This window comes from Notechis scutatus, chromosome 3 (genome assembly GCF_049901735.1).
Source record: "Notechis scutatus isolate UNSWTSFEM ecotype Mainland chromosome 3, rNotScu1.2, whole genome shotgun sequence".
NCBI classification, from domain to species: Eukaryota; Metazoa; Chordata; class Lepidosauria; order Squamata; family Elapidae; genus Notechis; species Notechis scutatus.
Genome location: NC_142011.1, coordinates 181,747,528 through 181,770,931, shown reverse-complemented (window position 1 = coordinate 181,770,931; position 23,404 = coordinate 181,747,528). Strand labels below are relative to the sequence as shown.

The 23,404-nt window shown below is 38.8% G+C and overlaps 1 protein-coding gene across 2 annotated transcripts in view; it reads right to left on the bottom strand.

The window, feature by feature from the left end:
* The window catches only part of RIPK2 (receptor interacting serine/threonine kinase 2), a 28,587-nt gene extending 10,901 nt beyond the window's left edge, over positions 1 to 17,686 (bottom strand). For both annotated transcript variants that reach the window (XM_087961978.1, XM_026691126.2), the window contains exons 1-4: positions 15,181 to 17,686; positions 3,714 to 3,867; positions 2,354 to 2,509; positions 793 to 947 (exon numbers count right to left, since the gene is read on the bottom strand). In XM_087961978.1, coding sequence (XP_087818104.1) covers positions 793 to 947; positions 2,354 to 2,509; positions 3,714 to 3,867; positions 15,181 to 15,410 — 695 coding nt within the window. In that variant the 5' untranslated portion in view covers positions 15,411 to 17,686. The remainder of the gene's footprint in view (positions 1 to 792; positions 948 to 2,353; positions 2,510 to 3,713; positions 3,868 to 15,180) is intronic.
* Between the last annotated feature and the right edge of the window lie 5,718 nt (positions 17,687 to 23,404).

Here is a 23,404-nt window from a genome sequence, read left to right as displayed (position 1 = left end):
TACATTCGTCAAGAGTCAAGAATCATAAGGCACAACAACACTTAATAATAGTCATAGGGTACAATATGCATGCACAAAACACTGCAACAGTCAAAGTCCTTAATGAAATATGTAAACTCTGTACCTTGACTTACACATTGTTAGTTAGTTAATACTCCTGTAAAAATTCTCTGAAGGGTAGCTTTTCACTAAATTAAAAATGCTTGACTTGCTTTAAGTAACCTAAAAAGGGTTAAAATGTTCCTTTCAAGAGGCTAGTAATAATAAGTTTGGATTAACATTTTTGTGACCCTATTTCACAATAAGATGCAGGTGTGTGTGTGTGTGTGTGTTATTTGAAACTTAGGGATGAATTTTCCAAGCATGTGTACAATACAAAGCCTGAGAGAAGGCATGCATGAAAAAAACTTGCATTATGCAAGACATAACACGATGGCAAAGTCATAATTGTATACAGAAACTATATGGCAAATATCAGATGCAAAAGTGTATTGGTTTTGCTGACTGCTATTGAACAAGAAAAGAAAAGAAATATATACCAAATAATACATAGCTGATCAGAAACACCACTAAGAAAACAATCTTCCTAATGAAAAAAAATGCTGACCTTAGCCTCCAAAAAGAAGTATGAAGTATTTCTATGCAGACTGAGACACCAAAGTATACAACATTTTGGACCTTTAATCTCACTGCATTTTACATATGTTATCTGTAATGCCCAATATGGCTAATTTTTTATATTTTAAAAAATAAGCACACGTTGTTCTGAAAATCCATAATAGAATAATATACCTGTATATATCATGCTTTACACTTGAACATATTTTGCTGGTATCATAACATTCAGGTGGTATGTAAATGATGGTCCCTCCCTCAGACATTAATTTATCTCCTTTTGAAAGTGACATGGACACCATGCGCCACTTTGATAAACCAAAATCTGCAATCTGAAAGATGGAAAAGAAGCGCAGGTCACCATGTGCAGCTCAGAGACGCAAAGGCTTAGGCCCATTAAAAGTATCTACTTTGGTCAAAGAAAGGCTCCTTTTATGAGAAGCAGCTTATTTTTTTAACAAAACCTTTAAATTGCAACAATTATTTCAAAAAGGTGAGGAAGAAATGGCAGGCAGATCAGAAAACAAAAGGGACTGACTGATTAAAGAATGAAACCATAAAATACTTTTTGTGAGAATTTGTTAAGCTAGGTAATATGGTAATTGCCAACATCACATATGTGTGTGTGTGTGTGTGTGTACACACACACACAAACACACACACACAAAATATGCCACTTGCTTTACTAGACATACTCTTAAGTCATTAGATTAACCTTGAGCAGAGTTCAAATTTACCAACAGCAATGTTTTATGTTATAAAACTAGAATCATGGTCACCACAAGCCTTCTTAAAGTTCTCATTCAGTAAGTGGTGATTTTTACTTCCCCTTTAAGACATAAATATGAGCAATGCAATTGTCTACTAAGACACAATATTGTTTTTCTGTATATCAATCACACAAATGAATTAGAAAATTGAAAGGAAATTTAATAAATTTGCAAACTTCTAAAAATATGATATGTAGAAAAAGAAGATGGAAACTGATCTCTGTTGAAATTCAAGGGGAGGACTAGGATTAACAGGTTAAAATTAAAAGACAGGAAATCAACATTATTAGGAGGAATTTTCTGATAAGAGCTGTTAAACAGTGGAATAGGCTAGAACAATGGGGGATTCCCCTCAACGGAGGTTTTCAAACAGTGGCTGAAGCTGCTTGTCAGGGTAGTTAGTAGATTTCACTCATGCATAGTGAATATATAAAAAAGGGACAAGGGTTCAAAGTCATGATATTGTGCTTGCCATCTGCTGCAGATGCCTCTGTACCTCACTGAGCAGGGAAACTGAGCTAGATGACTATAAGGTTTCACTCAAACAATAAAACTAGGAAAACTGGATTAAAAAAATAAACTACTTGAATATATAGTCAGTTAAGAGGATTGTTTTTAAATTGGCAAAATTCTTTAAATTGGCAAAGAATTTGGGAATATTTAGTACAAATCTAACTGAAATAAAGTTGCAATTATAGCTTTCCCCTTTTCATTTTCAAAGGATTTAGCAGTGGAACAGCTTCAAAGGACTTCTGGTAAAACTTGGCATAATTTTAGGAAGTAGGACTTGGGATACTTCAAGTGTAAAATGCTCGTGTCTTATCTCTTTCTCTCTTGATTTTTGTGCTGTCCATCTCTTTTCAACATTGATCTGTCTTATCTCACTTATGTGCAAGATTTTTCTCTGTACTGTAAAGTTTCTACCCCTAATTTTTCCACTTCTTCTCCGTAGAAGAGCCCAGCCTTACCTTAACATGGAACTCACTGTCAAGTAAAATATTCTGGGTCTTCAAATCATGGTGCATGAGTGGAGGACTCAGGTTGTGAAGATAATTTACTCCCAAAGCAATTTCATACAAAATGCGATACCTGAGTGACCAAGCAATGTCGGGATAGATGTTTTTCTATTTAGAAGAGAGAAAGAACACAACACATGGCGATACAGAGAGACAGACTGGAATGGCTGAAAGAGCATCTTGAAACTAGCTGATCTACCGGCTTATGTATTTATTTATCAAATTTTAAAACCACCCATCTCCCTCACAGACAGACTCTGAGTGCTGTAGAAGGATGATTAAAATGTTAAAAGTTAATTAAAAGGTGGGGAGACCTTTTCAGGGCACTAACCAGCCCCACAGCTGGGTGTGTCTCTGTGAGCTCCAAGCAAAGCAGTAGAGCCATGTTTTTCAACCTTTGCAAAAGGCCAGGAGAATTGGGATCTACCTCACCTGGGGCGGGGAGAATGTTCCAAGGCCAACACAGAGAAGGCTCTTTTTTGGACCCTAGCGGTCAGAATTCTTTAGCTGACAAGGCCTTCATCATAACTTCTCCCTGATTGACAGGATGGGATGGGCTATGTAATGGGATACTATGGATAAAATGTAGCACTCTCTGGTCGGCAAATTTTGCCCACAGTCAGGAGTTCGAACCTGAATAGCTGAAGGTTGACACAGCCTTCTATCTTTCTGAGATCAGTAAAATGAGGACTCAACTTGTTCGGAGAAATATGTTGACATTGTAAACTGACCAGAGAGTGCTGTAAAACACTGTGGAGCTGAATATAACTCTAAGTGCTATTACCATTGCTATTGTCAAGATAACCTGAAGACGTCTTCCTTAAATCACCAAGAACTGACCTCAACTAGGTTAACACTTTTATCCTTTACCAATTGCCCAGTTTATTTATGTACACAATAATTAAAACTACCAATTAAAAATTAATAAAATTAATTACACAACAAAAACTATTTCACATCCATTCTCAATCTATAACAATGTTTTGAACATAATCAAGAAAAAAAATGATATGTTCTGGAGAATGGCTATATTCAGTAGCTTTTTAGAGATTCCCTAAAAGCACTTTTCTTTCCATATCAATGCATGAAGATGGGGAACTTGTTCTCAAATTTCTGGACTAAGACACAACACTGGTTAGAACATGTGCTCTTCTTCTTTCTGATGCATTAAGTTAACTCAGTGTTTCTCAGCTTCAGCAGAAAATATGTGCACTTCAATTCCCAGAATTCCCCAGCAAATATGAGTTAGGGTTTCCATATTTTAAAATTAATAAAGTAGCTCTATATGCTTGCTACAATTGTGCATACTTACCTCATATAAAAGTTGGTTCAGTGATCCATTAGGCATATATTCTGTCACAATACCCAGAAACTGAGGTTCATTGCAAATTCCCAAAATTGGTAGAATGTAACTGAACCTTGCCTGATGTAAAATTTCAGCTTCTTTTAAGAGACTCTCTCTCTCACTATAAGAATAAATGGCAAAACAATAGTCAAATTTACTTATCTTCCAGGTAATAGTACTTAAAATGTACATTGTGGAAAGACAAGGTTAAAGGAAAATAATAAAAGGCTTGTTTACATATTAATTTATTTAAATGTGTCCTTTCTCTTTGCATCTAAGTCAAAATATACAGTTGTTTTCAATTCTTTTCCCAGGATTTTCATTTTGAAGATAGTTTTACTTTTGTTCGTCATTCTTTGGAGTATAGCAAACTATATTCCCTACAGATTTATACATTTTTACCTTAAAATCAGTCCTAGCAAGTTTGTTCAGACATCAAGGGAATTTAGAATTTTAAACCGGGACCAAATCATAACATGAATTTCTGCTTCCATTTTAGGTGTGAATAAAAGTGCCGTTTGAAAATGTTAGCTTCTTTTTTGTATTTCTAACTATTGTCTGTATTATTAAAACAAGCCGGCTGCAAACTAAATATTAATGATCATTAAAAAAAAGTTAGGGATAACTAGTTTTATTTGACATAATGCCGAAGGGTACATACAAGATATCTGCATCTTGTTTCTGTGATGAAAACTTAGTGTCTCTTCTTTGTGAGAACTAGAATTTTGGCTCTAATAAAGGCATCCAAATTATAATTATCTTCTGATAGTCATTTCATGTCTCCAATTCATCTGATATGATGACCATATTCGGGCTGCAAGATCAAGATGACGAACAGATACAGCAAAGAGAATCATCTTTGCTGCCGTCTACTGGTAGTTTGCATTTTCCCCAGCCTAGGCATAATTGTATCAATCATACTACAAAGCAGGTGTGGTTGTGCCATTGTGTAATAGGGGAGCTGAGTACAATCCTCAAAACTAGAGCTTTGTAATTCAGAAAACAGTAACATATAAGACTCAAGACAAAGTAGTAATGCGTTTAGAACAGGGGAGTCAAACGTGCGGCATCACGGCGTTGTCACATGATGTATCATGACTTCCCCCTTTGCTAAACCAGGTATGGGTGTGGCCAGTGTGTGCACGGGCTGCGAGTTTCACAGCCCTGGTTTAGAACTATATGCATTAGGTTGAAGGATCAGATATGATAAAGCTGTGCTGGTGGACACATTTGGAACTGTGCCAGGAATGTTAGTAGGCTAGGAAATAGTTACTATGATAAAGAGTTGGGAAAAAACAAAAAAGGAATCTTACACTGAACTTAAGGAGATATTAAAACGGCACTTCTTAATTAAGATATCATGTCTATTAAAAATGGTAAAGGTACCGTATGTGTTTTACAAAAACATTTCCACCAAAGGGAAATCAATAAGTAGAGACTAGACCAGTGACGGTGAACTTTTTCAGCACCCGAATGCCAAAACGGGAGCAAGTATGCGTGTGCGTGCTGGAAACCGGAAGAGCAGCCAGTTTCTGGCGTGCATACATGCATGAAGACCAGCTGGTGGGGCACATGTGTGCACGTGTAGACCAGCTGGCTGGCATGCTGGAATCTGCAAGAACAACGGGGGCCGGCTCATGTGCCTAGAGATAGCTCTGCATGCTGCTTCGCCATCACAGGACTAGACTATGAAGGGTGATGCTTCAGAAATGCTTTTTTGATTCTTTTCAACTGAAGCTTGAAATATAGCCTGCACAAGAAATCAGGAAATCCAGGCAGTTCAAATGAATTTAAAGTTTTATTGAAAGCTTAAGCTCGCTACAAGAATCTGAACTACTAACAGTCAAAGCAAATTGGCAGTGGATAAGAGTCAATGGAATTTAAGGTGGCTGGACTTAGATCTCCTGTAGGCACAAATGGACTGGAAATTGATGACATTTGACCTCTCCCTCAGCCTGGTCATCTCCTACAGCTGCTTTATATTACCTATGTTTGTTTGGAGATATTTTTGGGAGAAACTTAAACTACAGTATGAGCAGATGTTTTGGTTACATTCAAATAAATTACACTTATTTTCTCCCCTCCCCGTCTCTCTGTATGTGTGTGTGTGTGTGTGTGTAATATGTGAGAAAAAAAATCTGGCAATGTCTTAGATTTTCTCATCAAATTGTCCTAGTTCCCCAACATCTATCAAGGACCTTCTTATCAGTTGACGTCTGAGCTGGACTGACACTTTTTCTTCACATCACACTTTTGAGGTAGGTAGGTGAAGCGTTAGGGAGCTTTTGCCCAAGGATCCCCATTGGTAAGATAGGTATCAGCCAGGAGTTGAATCCAAGAATCCCACATCAAAAGTGGCATTATAACGTATGCTATATTATCCAGCCACTCATCAGAAGACAGTGGTGATGATAGAGCAGTGCCCAATTACAGCAACATCAAGAAGAAGTATGAGAAGAAGGAAAAGTACCAAGGAGGAACTAGAAAGCAAAGGAAAGTGGAAAGTAAAGGCCAAAGTGGTCCCAGTGATGGTAGGAACACTTGAGACTATGACTCCAAACTAGGAGAGTTGCTCCAACAGATTCCATAAAAAACAATAGAGTTTTCTGTCCAAAAGAGTGCAGTGCTAGAGACAGCTAAGATCCTGAGCAGAACCTTCGAACTCCTAGACCTTTGATAGAGGACACAAGATTGAGGAAGATACATATCATCCATAGGAGGTGAGAATGGAATTTATAGACAGAGAGTAAGAAACAATCAGCCAATGAGTTGGATTGGAAGTGGGCTTTGTTTAATGCAAAGGACATAATTCTAGGAACTGCTAACATATTATTCATTAGAAAGTGACAAGCAACACCATGATAAACTGACACACTAATCCATATAGGAAATTGCCCTCAGTTTTCTACGTTTCTGCTTCTATTCACATTTCAAGAGGGAAGCAATATTTTTCTTTTAGGGAGAGATACATCATCTGCTCCTCCCAAAAATCACATCTCACTGTCTGGAAAATGTCTATGGAGTTCCCCTTTTGTACATTTTACAACAGGCTTGTGAGAAAAGCATGCGTGAGTCACACACATGGTTGTCCTGTCATTTCTTCACAAAGGCTTCTCAGAATACAGCTTTGCTGTTAATAATTTATCAGAAGGCAAATAATCTTCCTAAAACTGCAAAACCAGTAGCCCCAACTCTTAGGTGCAGCCATGTAACCTATCTCTGAAGGTTATTGCTAAAGTGCAATTTTGAAAATCAAAAAAGTAAATAGGAATAATCATACATACTGTATTCTGATTAAATCTAGTTATTATTTATTTTTGGTTCTAGTCTGCTGGTTATTGCTTCCAAAATGTTCCCACTTAAAGGTCAGAAAGTTACACGTGCCTTTTATATAAAACTATCATCCTTTCATAACTGGCTGGGAATTTGAAAGACATAGTGACCTAGCACTTATTTTAAGGGGTGTTTAAATTTGCAAAAAGGCAATTTCTCTTGAGACAAGCTCAGAATCTGATGACTACATGAGGTCCCCCCCATGGTTTTCTTAATAATAATACAAAAGTGACTTGCCATTACTGAATATCTTGATAGTCTTGATGTATCTCTGCAACTTTCTTCTCAAAAAACAAAACTATGCCTGTTTTCAGCCTTCAGAGTCTCCCCCCCGCCAAACAGTAGGTTACATTTTGGGGAAGGTATAGGATTGGGACACAGTGGCTAAGACGCTGAGGTTGTCAATCAGAAAGTCGGCAGTTCAGCGGTTCGAATCCCTAGTGCTGTGTAATGGAGTGAGCTCCCGTTACTTGTCCCAGCTTCTGCCAATCTAGCAGTTCTAAAGCAGGTAAAAAAATGCAAGTAGAAAAATAGGGACCACTTTGGTGCGAAGGTGACAATGATCCATGCGCCTTCGGCATTTAGTCATGCCGGCCACATGACCAGGGAGACTTCTTTGGACAGCGCTGGCTCTTCGGCTTAGAAACGGAGATGAGAACTCTAGCTGGAAACGACTAGCATGCATGTGCAGGGGAACCTTTACCTTACCTACAGGAATGGGACAGTGAAAGAGCAAAATGGGTTCTTTATCTATGATATAGGTTTAAGGTGCTTGTTTTAATACTTAAATATTCTCACTTGATAAAAAAAGTCCTGCCTCTGCTTATTTTTGCACATGCTACATTAAGAGAAGTTGCATACCTTCATAATTACTTTAGGTAATGCTTAATATTAGGGATCTGCAATACTGTATTAAAGACTGTTTAAACCTGCCCAGTACCTAAATTGGACAGAATTTGCTCAAGTGACCTTTCCTGCTTTATTTATTTATAAAATGTATATGGCTGCTCATTTTAAATACATTTGCAAAAAAAAAAAAGTCTGTATAAAAGAAACCCACAATTAGCCCAAAATTAAAATAATAATGTAACTTGCGAATGGGAAAGCATAACATCCCAAGTCTAAAACATAAGGAAAAAGCCAGATCTTACCAGCCTTCTGATGGCTGAGAGAGTTAGAGCCAAGTAAATAATGATCTTTTCAAAACACAAATTGTGCTTGCTTGATTTTAAATGAATTTTATTCTTTTCTTACTCGATTTATTATTTTTTATTACTCAATTCTTATTCTATCACTTTTGTTTTATTGGGGAAAATGTCACTTTAAAGTAAAGAGTTGGATACCTACCAAAATAAAGAAGCATAAACTGTATGAATTGGTGATTTTTTTTTGTTACCAAGTTATTTCATAACACATATAGCAATAGCAATAACACTTAAGACTTATATACCACTTTATAGTGCTTTACAGCCTTCTCAAAGCAGTTTACAAAGTCAGCATATTGCCCCCAACAATCTGGGTCCTCATTTTACCCACCTCGGAAGGATGGAAGGCTGAGTCAACCTTGAGCCTGGTGAGATTCCATCTGCCAAATTGCAAATTGTAGGAGTAGCCTGCAGTACTGCACTCTAACCACTGCGCCACCAAGGCTCCTATATACCTTGTGCCTTGCCCCAAACATTTATCAGCCTGACATTTGTTTCCTTATGGTGCTTAGTAACCAGGTACACATACACTGATTATATCTTGGCTCTATTCCCATCTCTTTAAATCAAAATATTTTGCTATTAGCATGAGCAAAATCTAGGCCACCACAGGTGCTTTGATTCATCTTGTAGAGGCAGAATTGAGTTCACGTTTCTTATTAACAGAATCATGGCTGCGTCTTAAATGATAATGCAGAATGTGGCTTCTCCTCTGGAAATAAGAGCAGCTACCCCAAGAGGAAGTCTTCAGTAAACTATCTGTGGTATATTCATGAACTATAGATACAACTATAAGGAACTAAGAGGGAAAGTAAGGAGTCTGTGTGTCTTTGAATCATTTTTTGACTCCTACCCACTACCAGGACAAGGTCCTGCAGTTTTCTTGGCAAGATTTCATAAGTAGTTTGTCATTGCTCTCTTTCTAGGGCTGAGACAGTGTAATAAGCACAAGGTTACCTAGATGATTTCATTCCTAAGGTGGGACTAGTATTCGTGGACTACTACTTTCTAGCCCAGGGGTTCCCAACCTGGGGTGCTCGCACCCCCTGGGGGTGCGAGACGATATTCCAGGGGGTGCGAGAAAAGTCCAGGTAATTTTTATTTATTTTTATTTATTTATTATGCAATGGATTAACTTTGTTTTCATTTTAGAGTTAAGTATCGTTATTTAGTGGCCGTCACATACATAGCTGAAAAGATTCAATCCTACCATATATTTAACACGTTCAGTAGTTCCTAAAGTTTAAATTTCAGGGGGTGCGAGGTTCGAGTGAAATTTCTTTAGGGGTGCGGGGCGAAAAAAAGGTTGGGAAACACTGGTCTAGCCTAACGTCTTAACCACTAACCAAATTGGCTCTCCTGTTAAGTATTAACTGAATTAAGGGGAAATACTGAAAATAAAAGTGGTGATACTTCTATTTATTAAACAAATAAAGACCAGCTGATGACAGAAATAAAATTAACACTTGTGTAGTTAAAATACAAACACACACACACACACTTAATCTGAGCTTCGGAAAGTGGAACTGGACATTCAGGTGAACTGTATATTATTAGTTACCATTTTGCATTGAGCAAGAATGATCCCTTCCAACTTTATTATTATTCTTACCTAGTTCATAACTAAGCAAAACATTAGTACTATACAGGGCTAGGTATTCAATTTATAGGATTGCTTTTTTATTGTCTACTACTCTTTCTACATTGCATAACTGCCTTGCCCCTTTTCTTCTTCATCAAGATGCATCAGCTAGTTAACTACAGATAACTGTTGGTTATTATAGTGTACTAGCCTTTGAATATATCTCCTTGCCAGCTTAGAAATAAGCCAAGGAATCACAAAATTTTTGTTAAGGAATTTATAGCAGAAATAAGTCAAATAAAAGTTTATGTTCATTTTGAACAGGAAATATCCTTGATTATGCTGATTCAGCATGAATAAATATGGAATACAATGAGATTTTTAACATATATCATAATACAGAATGAATCTTGTCAAGATTCCAGTCCTTAACCTTATGTTGTTTTACATAATGCTTTATTCCACTTTTCTGCTAATGTCAGCCCACTGATTCTGCCTTGGCTTGCTTAAGCTCCTCTCTCTTTTTTGGCCTACGGTTTTTACATGTATGTATAATTTTATATTCCTGCAAGTCTGTGTAGTAATTGAACAATATAATCGGGAGTAATACTGATTTTGCCTTTTTGTATTTGCTTGTACTAACAAGAAGTAGTTTTACAAATATTAGATTACTTCTCAAAACTGTAGTTCTATTCTGATAATATTTGTAGAAGTCTTCCACAACTCAATTTTGAAATGTAGACAGTGTGGTAACATATTAGCATTTTACCAGATGTCTTGAAAAGGGGTAATTTCTAGTTAGTATGCCTTATGTGGTAGTATTTTAGAAAGTGTTCTGGTTAGGTATGTTCCAATTTGGATAGTTAAGTTCTGCCATATAGGAAAACCAAAAACATCAGGAGCGCCTGACTTTATATTAACCAAGAAAGAAATTGTAATTGAGAAAGTGAAAGTAGCAAAAACACGTGGAGAAATGCTGGCATTCTTGATTTCAAGGAAAACTAAACCTGAATGAAATGGAATCAATATCTCTAACTTCAAAAGCAGAGATTTTGAGAATAACTGAGAATAACTATGTGTAGAATTCTATGACAAATAGGAAAAGTTACCCACGATAGGTGAGAAATAAAGTAAGGCTATGCAAAGTATTCAAAAAGGACCCTTCACAAGCTACTTTAGTACAAGTGAACACATCTTGCTGAACTTTTAGATGTATAGTCAGATATATACATGTACATTAGGCTCGTACAGTTGCTTGGAAGAATGTCATTCTTCCAAGCAACTGTACAAGCCCAACACTAAAAATAAAATTGGAAAGAAATTGAAGATAACATATTTAGTAAAATATGCAAAAACATTAATGGAGATTTCAAAGCAAAAGAGGACACGTTTAAAAGATTTTAAGAGAGCCATCTTCTCAAGAAAGAGTGCTTACAGCAAGCCTGGAAGTGTCGATGTGGTATGAGGAAATCTCCAGCTCAGAAGGAGTTAAGACTGGCAGAGAATGCTATGAACAAAAGAAAGACTTCCAAATTATGATCAAAATAAAAAGAAGGAAGAAAAAAAAGCAATATATTCGCTCAGGGATCCACAAGAGGTGGAAAGATTGGGGACCACTGTACTAGTTACTTAAAGAAGAACATTACGTACGTAACATACAGTAGGTAATACAGGTACTCCTTATTTTTAGTTAGTTTAAAGATTTAGATTAAATCTTTAAAGTCAAATGAATTGCATCCTAGAATACTGAGGGTCAGGGGAATGGTCCGACCAAACATTTATGCATTATTTTTATGAATTGCTAGAGAACGCTAACGGGAGCGCCAGTGGGAGCGGGAAATGTGCCGTTTCCTTGGCAGCCCCTGTCCTATGGAACATCTTTTCCCCTGAGGTTTGGCAGGCCTCCACCCTTCTACTTTTCCATAAAGCCTTAAAGACCTGATTTCTGGTCCTAGGCATTGGAAGATTAGATAATGATATGTTTGCATGGATTGGTGTCAGTTTTTGTTTTTACTTCTTAAAATATATTTTGTTTTAATTGAGTTTGTTTTAAAAATGATTTTATTGAGGGCCACGCAGAGTTATATAGGTGACTATATAAATGTTGTAAACAAACCAACACATTTGGTAATAATGTAAGCCATACAACTTAAGAAAATTGGTTTCCCTATTTTTAGATATGGCAAAAATGAGGATCCAGGGGCCAAGATTACTTGATCTGGCAATAATACATGAAAAAATACTAGAGCAAATTACAAAGATTATATATATTACAAATGTATAACCATTTTGAAAACAATAGTTGTATTACCACAAGCCAGCAAAGATTTTGACAATAGCCAGACTTGTTGTTGGACAGTTCCTCTGTATATTGTGGGAATGCTGTAGGTTTAAGTATATCTTGATTTCAGCAAAATATCTGACAGGATACCTATAAAGGTAAAGGTTTCCCCTGCCCAGTCATGTCTGACTTTAGGGCATGGTGCTCATCTTTCTTTCCTACATGAGGGAGCCAACAATCTTGGAAGATGCTTCCATGATCATGTGGGTGGTACGACTGTACGCTGAGGTGCATGGAATGCTGTAAGGGATACCTATTTATCTATTTGCATTTGCATGTTTTTGAATTGCTAGGTTGGCAGGAGCTGGGGAAGAGTAGAAGCTCACCCCATAATATGGGGTCTTGAACTGCCAATTTTCTAGTTGACGACCCAGAGTTTTAACCGCCAGGCCACCACAACCTAAAATACGCTATATGGCATGACAATTAGCTAGATACACAGCTGGCTAAAAAAAATCATACTGAAAGAGCGCGTATGTCAGGCATGGGAAATCAAGAGCATATGTAAACGTCAAAGCAATTTCTTTATTGCATGTTCAGGTACAGACAAAACTTGCTAGACCAAAGCATGTTCTGCATAACTATAAACCATCAATGCTGAGAAGAAATTAGGGAGGGTCCCTCCTGGGCCACTTCCTGAACAGCAACAATTCAAGGCTGCTTTATGTTTTTCTCTATGTCCATCTCGCATAGCTCAATGCCAGATTCCACCATGTTTCAATGGTGATTCCTCATACATAACAACTGACTTAAATACCACAGTCTTACTCAAGTAAAGAAAAACTTATTAATATTGAGACTGAAACAGAACTGCCTGGGATAACTAATACATATAGAAAATTCAAAACAATGTTGACAGGGTAAATTAATGGTCTGAGAAGAGAATCAGGGAGACAAATGCAATTTTCTTAGTTAGGCAATCAAAATTGAATGTAAATAGGACGGAGGTATATCTGGCTTGACAACAGAAATTCTGAAAAAAAATCCTGGAACAAGCATTAAAACTGAATGTATCAGATATGATAAGTTTGTAAAAATGCCAAAGGTAATTTTAGACTGCAAAAACAGAAACATCATTCCAAATAATGAGCTGCAATTGTTTCATTTTGTTCTGCAGGAATGCTATGTTCAGTTTTGGTAATGCATTGCATAAAGAATTTAAGAAATCTAGAATAGGTTTCGAGAAAAGCAACAAGGATGATCTGAAAAATAAAAACTAAATCTTATGAAGACAAGATGAAGAAAACCTTATCATTCCAGATTGGATAGCTGAAAACTGAAAACAAAGATGTCCCAAAATGGCCTAGGAACTTGAACTGATTAATTTCAACATTGAAACAATGAGTTATTTCAAATATCTGTTGTAGAATTCTGATACAACACTTAAAATCCATCTCTTTAAAATATGGCAGGATCTTCTAACAGTTCCTGTACTAGTTTTATTCTCAAAGGACCAGCTAATATTAGATGTATTGAAAAGATAAACTGAATTTGATCCCATCCCCTTATCATTCCAAAATAATAGGTAACACAAATGCTATGTTGTTCAATTAGATTTGATACCTGCCAACTGAAATTCTAGAGATTCCATCCCACACAAAATGTGTCCCTGTGACACACCTGTAAAGATGTGTACAAGTATTATTTACCTGCTGGAAACCATAAACCAAACCAGAATAAATTTGGAATGCATATATATATTTATATTAACTCAATTAAAATATGAATTAAAATTATTTGCCTGTGATGTAATATGCTTCATTTACAAGAGTATTTATCTCTCTGCATGTACTATCCTTTCTTTCCCGCAGAAATGTATGCATATATAAAAATATATTCCTTTCTCTCTCTTGCAAAATAAGACAAATAAAAAAATCCAGAATAGCAATTATGGGGCAAGAAGTATTATAGGAATCCCACCCGAAACTATATTGCAGAATCATATTGTTTTCCTCTGCAGGCACGCTAATATCCTCCCAAACTCTGCAGAGTTTCCTCTTTTTTTCTAAACAGAAAGTGAAAGAAACTTCCAGAATTTACCAGTCTGAGGAGACTTTGGTGCTCTCTTGAGCTTGCTTGTTTTCTTGCAGACATTTCATTAGCCAAACTAGATAACATCATGCACACAGATCATGCTACCTAGTTAGGGTAATGAAATGTCTGCAAGAAAACAAGCAAGTTCACAGAGCACCAAGGATCCCTCATGTCAACCCTGCGCTACAAATATTCTCCTTTATTTACCAGCCTGATTCCTTATGAGTTACTTTACTAATCCACACAGTAGCATCTACCACCAGAGTGCTAATAAACTTTTGCTTAAGGTGCAAATTAAATTTCCTGTAGTAGATCAGACTGCTTTGCCCTTAAGCACTCATTATTTTTAGCCCAAGTGGCCAATGTCAAGAACTGGGGGGGGGTTGTCATGGCTAAGTACAGGGAGTCCTCAACTTACGGCCACAATGAGACCAAAATTTATAATGTTAAGTGAGAAAATTGTTAAGCGAGCCTTGCCCCTTTTTAGGACTTCTAGCCACCTTTGTTAAGTGAATCACTGCAGTTGTTAAATTAGTAACACGGTTAAGTGAACCTACATGTCAGAAGGCTGCAGGTGATCACATGACCCCAGGAACTGCAACCATCATACATGTGAGTCAGTTGTCAAGCATCCAAATGTCAATCACATGACCATGGGGATGCTGCAACAATCATAAATGTGACAATGGTCATAGCTAACTTTTTTTCAGCGCCACTGTAACTTTAAACAGTCACTAAATGAACTGTTGTTAGTAGAGGTCTGCCTGTATATAATGCCACATGAACCACATATAAAAACACCCGAATAAGCTTTCCCCAAGGAGAAATCGGAAAGACCGGAAAAGCAATTTCTCGCAGGAAAAGGAGGGTGGCTTAGAGGGGCAACAGTGGCATTTTAGCAACGACCAGCAGGCATTCGCACTTAGCCCTAAAATTTACCTTTCTAACAGGCTGCCCTGCAAGGATTTGACAGCCACCGGGATCCTCCAGTCTGCGTGACGCGCGGAGGACACGGTCCCGTAGGCCCCGCGGCTGACGAAGCGCTGGTCCGGGAGCTTGTTGGAAGAGATGATGGGCAGGGTGTAGCTGATGTTGCAAGGCGAGCAACTGGCACTGTTCCCGCCCTCGGGGGATCCGCTGTTCGTCCTCATGCTGCAGTCAGAGGCCATCAAACTAAGGCCAGTTCTCCGAAACGCGCCCCTCCTTCGAGAGGGAGTTCAGGCAAGGGGTCCCAGACGACGCCCGGCGTGGCGCACTGGTGCCTATCCTTTCCAGCGACCCCCGACAATCTCAGCCAAAAGATCTTCCGCGATTCGCTTCCAAACCTTTTTTCTTCGCATCACATCCTAATCTCCTAACTGGCTCTTCACCGGCGGTTCCTCCGAAACGTCCCGAACTTCAATCGACTTATGTCTTACCAGCCGCTCATAATATCATTCCCGAGTCGTCCTTTCGCGGGCGCCATCTCTTCCTCTCCGGAGTCCGGCGAACTTTTTAAGAATCTATTCTCCGCGAACCTTTTTTTAAGGAGCCGCTCAGCTTTCCTTTCCCAAAACTTTCCTCCCGCCCACCTCTCGACGCGCCTTCTCACACTCCCTCGCCCGGAACAGGTGACCGAATTTTGCGCCAGGTACGGGATTGCGCTTTTTTTGGTCTTGCGATTCGCAGGACGGCGTGGCCTTCGAAGGGGCGGAAAAGAACCTCGGGGCACCGCGGGCCTCAGTAGCGATCCAAGGTTTCGAAGTTTCGGAAGCCGAATCGGGCCCCTTGCGACTGTTCTGTTTCGGGCAGAAGGAGTAAAAGTCGGAGGACGAGGGACGGCGAAGATGCCCGCGTCAGCGGCGCCCTAAACTCTTCAGGGTCCCGTCTTCTCGCGGGGAACTGGATACTCCTCCCCACTCGGAGAGTTGGGCAGCTCCGAGGAGAGGAAGGCGGTGTCTCGGCTGCGTTCCCAAAACCTCCGACTCCCTACAGTATCCCGGAAGACCACAAACTCACAGACTTGAAAGTCTGGCTAATGCCCGCCCCCTTATTGTCGCTGCGGGTTGGCGGTTCTCCTCCCTTTAGTTGCTTAAGGCGGAAGCGTTCACGTAGTAGATCCTTTGGCTGGCAAGTCGTCAGCAGACTTTATACAAGCTACTCCTCGATTTACGGCCACAATTGAGCCCACAATTTATGTCACTAAGCGAGACATTTATTCAGTGAATTTTGCCCCATTTTACCACCTTTCTTGCCACAGTGTTAAGTGAATCACTAGTTGTTAAGTTAGTAACACAGCTGTTAAGTGAATCTGGTTTCCCCATTGATGTTGCTTGTCAGAAGGTCACAAAAGTGGATCCCAGGATCCTGGTACACTGCAACTGTCATAAGTATGAACTAGTTGCCAAGCGGCTGAATTTTGATCATGTGACCATGGGGATGGTCGTTAAGTGTGACAAACAGTCACCAGTCACTTTTGTCAGGGCTCTTGTAACTTTGAACGGTCACTAAATGGAACTGTTGTAAGTTGAGGACTACTGTAGTTGCAGGCAAGCAAGAAGAAACATCTGAACTCACAAACTTACTTATTTTGATTTATTTTGTCAATGCATTTGATGATATATATATAAATATAAACATGTTTATTAATACATGAAATAGATACAAATAAAAGGGAACATTGGGACAGGGACGGTAGGCACGTTGGTGCACTTAATGCACACCCCTTACAGACCTCTTAGGAATGGGGTGAGGTCAACAGTAGACAGTCTGAGGTTAAAGTGTTTGGGGTTAGTGGAAGAAACCACAGAGTCAGGTAGAGTATTCCAGGCACACCACTCTGACCACCCTTGCTGAAGTCATATTTCCTGCAATCGAGTTTTGTGCGGTTTTAATATTTATTTATTTGTCTTATTTATCATTTATTCATTTAGTTTTATTTGAGCTAAAGTTGATAGGCAAGGTTTTATGGTGCAGTCCTGTGCCAGTCTTGCTCTTTTTACAACATATATTTAAGTATTGAGATTATCTAAGAAGCATCACTATCTTTTCACGGGGTTGCGTTTCATGTCAGCTAACCACATAATCTTTAATCTGTGTTTACATAACATTAAGACAATTCTCAATAAGCAAATAAATTTTGTCTTATTCAAAAATTCAAGCCTATCCTACCTCAGTGTATAAAGCTCAATGAAGGGAAGTGGTCATGAAGTTTAATTAATGCAGAAGACATAAAATATTGGTTTTTTGACAGTTTCCACAGGATCTAGTCTGGTTCCTTTCTGAGGAAAAGAGGAACTACTCCCTATTTACTGAGATCAAAGAATCTAACCTAGTTTCCAAATAAACAGAGGCAGAAGTTTTTGGTCCTGCCCTGTGGTTTGTTTTAATCATGTGGAAGCCAGTGGAGAAGGGTGATTTCTGGAAAGCATGCCGAGTTAGGGTGCTTTTTCAAAGAAAGCGGAAGTTTTGTTAAAAAAAAAAAAAAAGCTATACTTTATAATTTGGCACCAAAATAGAGGAAACCAATAATAACATCAAATTAGTTTCAAATATGAGAAGTAATTCTCTTTCAATTGTTTCATAATTCCATCAGTCTTGAGAGATTGTGGAGTCTCATAAAAATACTGATAAAGTTACCTAGTTTGGTAATAAAACGTCTCCCTCCTTCCCTTCCCTTCCTCTCTTCCCTCCCTCTCTCCCACTCTTCCTCCCTGTGATTCTATAACATTGTACCTGCAGTTGCCTAGTACCAGTGTGCCTACTGTCCCCATTTATCTGTATGTACTTCCTTTGTTCATGTTTATGTTCATACCTATATGTTGTACATGTTTGACAAACAAAATAAAAAATAAATAAAAAATACTCCTTGCCCTTTCTTTTGGCTTCAGTTCTCCCAATATATGCTGATTCTCCCTGGTTGGTTTTGATGGCTTCATGAGAAGATCTGCATGGAGAATTTTGTTCTGTATTAATATTAATTTTTTAAAATTAATTAATTATAGTAAATTAATGTACTATAATTTATGAAAACAGGGCATTGTGACATTCTTCCCCTAGAAACAAGTTGTTGAATATTCCCAATTGGAATTCCCAAGCAAAGAGCAACTGGTCAGCATTCTTCACATATGGAAATTGGAAACTATTTGCTTTCCTGTATTTGGGAAATTCCTGTCAGAGGTCTTTATCAAATTTGGCATTTTCCTAGGTGTTTACAACAGCCTTGGGTCTTATAAGCAGTCTCATCTATGATGTTTTGTAAAATGATGTACTATTTTCTATTTTTATGTATTTATTAGATTTAGATGCCACCCTTCTCATTTTGAAAAGTGGCTGCGCTAGTTTTTAAGTCCATAAAGTACAGAATTAGAAACCGAGTTCTATTTCCATTTGGATGATATAATTGATAAAATAAGGAAATAATATTTTATTACATATTTTATTAATTTAATATAGGATATTGTATCATGTGACATTAATTAACTGCAAATATTTCCAAATTCTGTAATTCTTCTCCTCTCATTGCTCTTTGCAGTCTTCAATATTTCAACTTTCATGATACCCAGCCAGTTTACATAGCTTGTCCATCTTTGCTTCTCTTTTATAGTTAAAAAAAAAAGAAGTGGAGAAACACCAGAAGATATTTTAAAGCATTGTCACCAGGGATTGGTGTGATGTACTGATGGTGGCGGTGGGGAGGTATTGGACAGAACTAGAAAGATTAGAAAGAAGAAAAAAAAACTAGAAAGAAATATAAAGTACCCCGATCCTTGAAAAAAAATTGGGTGGCTTAGGACCAGTCATTTTCTTTCAGCTGAATTGACCCTCTAAAATACATTAAGTGGAAGGAATGTTCTGCACAATCTTCCAACGAAAAGATAGAATAAGTAAATAATAAAGAAATAAATTTGACCCCTTTGTGAAATTCTGTGTTTGAGAAAGGCTATTGTGCAATTAAAGCTTAATCTGGAAACGCCCTGGAGGAGGGCACCAAGCAGTGCCTGTGAAAAAAGGAAAGTCCTTTGTTGAGGTAATGCATCTGGCCACAGCTTTGGGTCAGCTTCCAAGCAGAAAAATAGACTTGTCTCAGATTGGTCATAGAAGTCAGGCCAGGCAGAAATGCTGGGAAATTCCCTTACTCCCCCCTGGCTAAGTTAGTTGTCAACAGGAAGGAGGAAATAGTTCAGCAACTCTACCGAAGAGCTGTAACAGCAATCAGAGATTCTACAGATATATTGCTTTGGGGAGGAGGGTGGAAGGAGACCTTTATCATCACTATTTTAATATAGCAGCCTTTTATGCACATTGCTTTGCACGTGGTCAGTTGGAGCCACTTGGAACATTGAATGGAAATTCCCATCGTAGGGATCCTGAATGTAGTGAAAATGAAACCAGCAGTTGGGGAAATTGTGGGGGGAAGAAGGGTGGATTGAACTGGATTTCATTTTGTAGTGTTTTATTACCATTTTTATGTTAAAACTACTACGACACTATTGGTCATAACATTTGGCAATTGAACGGTTTGACAAATAAACCTTTGATTTAATTGATTACTTGTCAACCTCCCTGAAACAATTGAAGTTTGGAGAGTGCTTGAATTGAAATAAAATGTAGACTTTTTTTTTTTTAAAGGTCCAATGAGTATCGATTGGAACTCTTCACTGATTCCTTTTCCTTTTCCTGCTTGCTCTCTACTGCCTGCTGTCATTCCAGGCTTCCTGATCACACCTTCTCCTCCTGGAGCTGTTGGACCGGTTTCTTTCCACTCTCTTCTTCTCTCCTCCCTTCCCCCCAACCTTCCCCCCTCCCCCACAGCCTTTTCTTCTGTGTTTCTGCAAATCTCTGGGTTTCACCTCTGTCTTTCAATACCTCCCTCTTGTTTGCAGTTACTGCTTATTTTTGACAGTCCATGCACCAACCTTCCTTCCTGAAGACAGAAAGTGGAATGTAAATTATTACATGTGCTGTTGGTTTTGAAACCTGTTACTCATTTGGGAAAAATAACTTTCTCACTTTACCTTTCTCCCTACAGCCAATTAATTTACAAGTAAAATTTGGCTCAGTGGCACAGTCTTGCATTTCACTTGATTTGCTTTAAGATGTCAGAAATCAGTAACTTTGGGTAACTTTGGAGAGAAGAGGCTGCAAATGAGCTGCCTGACCTGGAGAGATAAGGGAGGCCATCTAGTGACATAATGACATCACTAAAAGGGGCAGAGCCATTTTTTGCCCCTGAGCCTATATTAGTAGAGTGGGTTGGATACCGATGGATGGGTGGGTGGGAGCAATTCATTGGAGGCAATTCATTCTCAACCCCACCCTTATTACATTAACAAATAAAGACTGATATCACAAAATTTGAGCTGACTTGGGCTATATGGGAAGTTTTTATGGGTAAGGTGAGAATCATTTGATTGCCCTTGCCTCCTGTTCCCATATCCCAGAAAGCAAAATGATTGGCAAAATTGGATCAAGAAACAAGATTTGATGCCCATGGATTTAAGGGATAAGGAGAATCAGTGGTGGAATTGGGAGCATTTGGCTCTATGTTGCTACCGTGTTTCTCACAAAATAAGGCCGGGCCTTATTTTTTTTTTTAAGCCCCGAAAAAATGGCTAGGATGTTGTTATGTACTTGTTTTGCATACTTGTAATACTACATTCCTATTGGACAGATATTGCCACCAAGCGATTGGTGGATAACAACAGTTCCGATTGGCCGCCTAAGCGGCGGGAGTTTTAAATAAGTGCCATTGGTTGTGAGCCACGAGCAGCCACTATAAAAAGGGCTGCCGCGGCTCGTCTTTAGTTGAAGTTACTGGTAGTTCAATAAAGAGCTGAATTCAACTCCGGTTTCGACTCTGCTTTGTTCTGGCGATAGAACAGACGTCTTTTTGGGGGTGAATTAATTTCTCCCCACCCCCATGCACCAGCACTGTCTCCAACAGCGTCTGAGTCGCTCCCGCTTTCCCCCCATCCCCGTAACAACAGGAAAAAAAAAAGATTTTGAGGTACCTGGGAGTGCTGCGTGCTACGTTTTGGTTTAATCCCGAGTGCGTACCCTGTTCCAGCATTCCAGGTGCCCAGGCCAAGCTGCAGCTGTCCCTCTCTTGCCAGCACCATCTCCAATAACAGCGGCAGCAGCGGCAGGAACCATGGAAGCATTTCAGCCACTTCTCGGGTGGGGGAGCTGCCTCCATAACTTCCATGGTTCCCGCTGCTGCTGCCGCTGTTGTTGGAGATGGCGCTGGCGAGAGAGGGACAGCTGCAGCTCGGCCTGGGTGCTTGGAATGCAGGATTAGGTTGTGCACCGGGACTTTTGCAAACTTGCAGAGCCCGAGGCTGGAGCACCAAGGGTAGCAGCAGCAGAGATGCTCGCTCGGCTCTTCTCACGCCCACCTAGCTGCTCAGGATTAAACCAAAACGCAGCACGCGGTGCTCCCAGGTACCTCAAAATGTTTTTTTTTCCTGTTGTTACAGGGATGGGGGAAAAACGGGAGCGACTCAGACACTGTTGTTGGAGATGGTGCTGGCGAGAGAGGCACCAGCACCGGTGGGAACCGTGGAAGGCCTGAGGCCTGAGAAGTGGCTGAAACACTGCCAGACATCCACGCCGACGCCGCCCGCCTGCTGACCTGGGTAAGGGAGGGGTAAGGGAGCCCTCTGTGCTCCACCATGGTGTTAGGAGCGGCTGATGGTGAGGCGTAGCTGCCCACGGGGCACTCCTAATGGCAAGTTCCCCCCCGCCTTCCCCCTCAATTTTGCTTGTTTTAAACTAGGCCTAAATTTGGGGGGAGGGGCTTAATTTCATTTTATGCCTAGAAAACATACTGGGTCTTCCTATTGGGGGGGCGTATTGTTGGAGAAACACTGTATTCATTTTGAACATTAAAAATGGGATGCAGACAATAGGTTACCCACTCAAACAGTAGTAGATAGCCTGATTATTCAGAAGGTTTTCAAAGTTCTGTGGCTAGATTGTTGACTTTTGGATTATGTCCTTGTTCATGATGGTCCTCTAGAGGTTCTTAAGCACAATAAAAATGTTGATTATGACCTATAAAGAAGATACATTGTTCTCAAATATTAGATGAGAGACCTTTATCAGCCCTGCTACCATGGGAAACATGTTTGATAGAAAAACAAGAGAGGTTTCCTGTATGACTGTTCCTAATTTTCATTTCATTTTAATTTTAATTTTCCAGCAAGGAATGCTTTGATTCTAGCAGACCTAAGGGGAGGGAGGTGGTTGATTGGTTATCAATATTGTCTTCATGATACCTGAATGGTGTTTATAATTTTAAAACAAGGCTTTTCAATTGCCACAAGCATCAATGGTTGGAAAGTTGAGGTATAACTAAGTAAAGAAAACGAACTGCCCAGGGAGGCATGGAAAAAACTCCTTGAAACATGAATATGAGTAAAATACAAAACAGAAAATCAATACAGTAAAAATATACATCCAACAATAACAACAACAACAAAGAAAAACAATGTGTAGATAAAAAGAAAAATGATCCAAACATCCAACATTAAACATATAACAAAATCCACCCTAGCTGGATGCTGAAAATAAAAATAAAAAACCCTAATAAATTCTCCTCCCCTCACATAATGGGCCATAAAAAGTTATAAATTTTCTCACCCTTATTTAACAATAAAATATATATAAACAAATATTTATCTCTATCTAATAAATGAATCAACCCTACATCTAATATATATAAAAATAAAATAAAAAATAGTCAAAAAATTAGTCCAAATGTTATACTAGCCTTCAAATTCCTGTTAATCATCTGTTATTGTATTTAACACATAGAAAGTCCACAACGGCTTCTAGTCTCTTATACAGCTGTCTATTAAGGCCACCTCTGCTAATTCATTCTGTTTTAAAACCCATTCTTCAACAGTTGATATCTCCTTTCCTTTCCAGATGTTAACTTTGATGGGATAATGTTTAATAGGATAAACTTGAGATAATAACGTTAACATGTGGTATGATTCCAAAGTGAATTTTCCAGCCTTCATGCTATTTCTGAACATCTTTATATTTGCAGATATGGAATCTTTATTGCTGTCTCTTGGACAAATGTAAATCAGTCAGGATTCACCTGTGTTTTATTTTGTTGCAGAGGTGTGGCAAACTACAGTAACTTAGTGCTGCAATTTAATTAATGAAGGAAAAT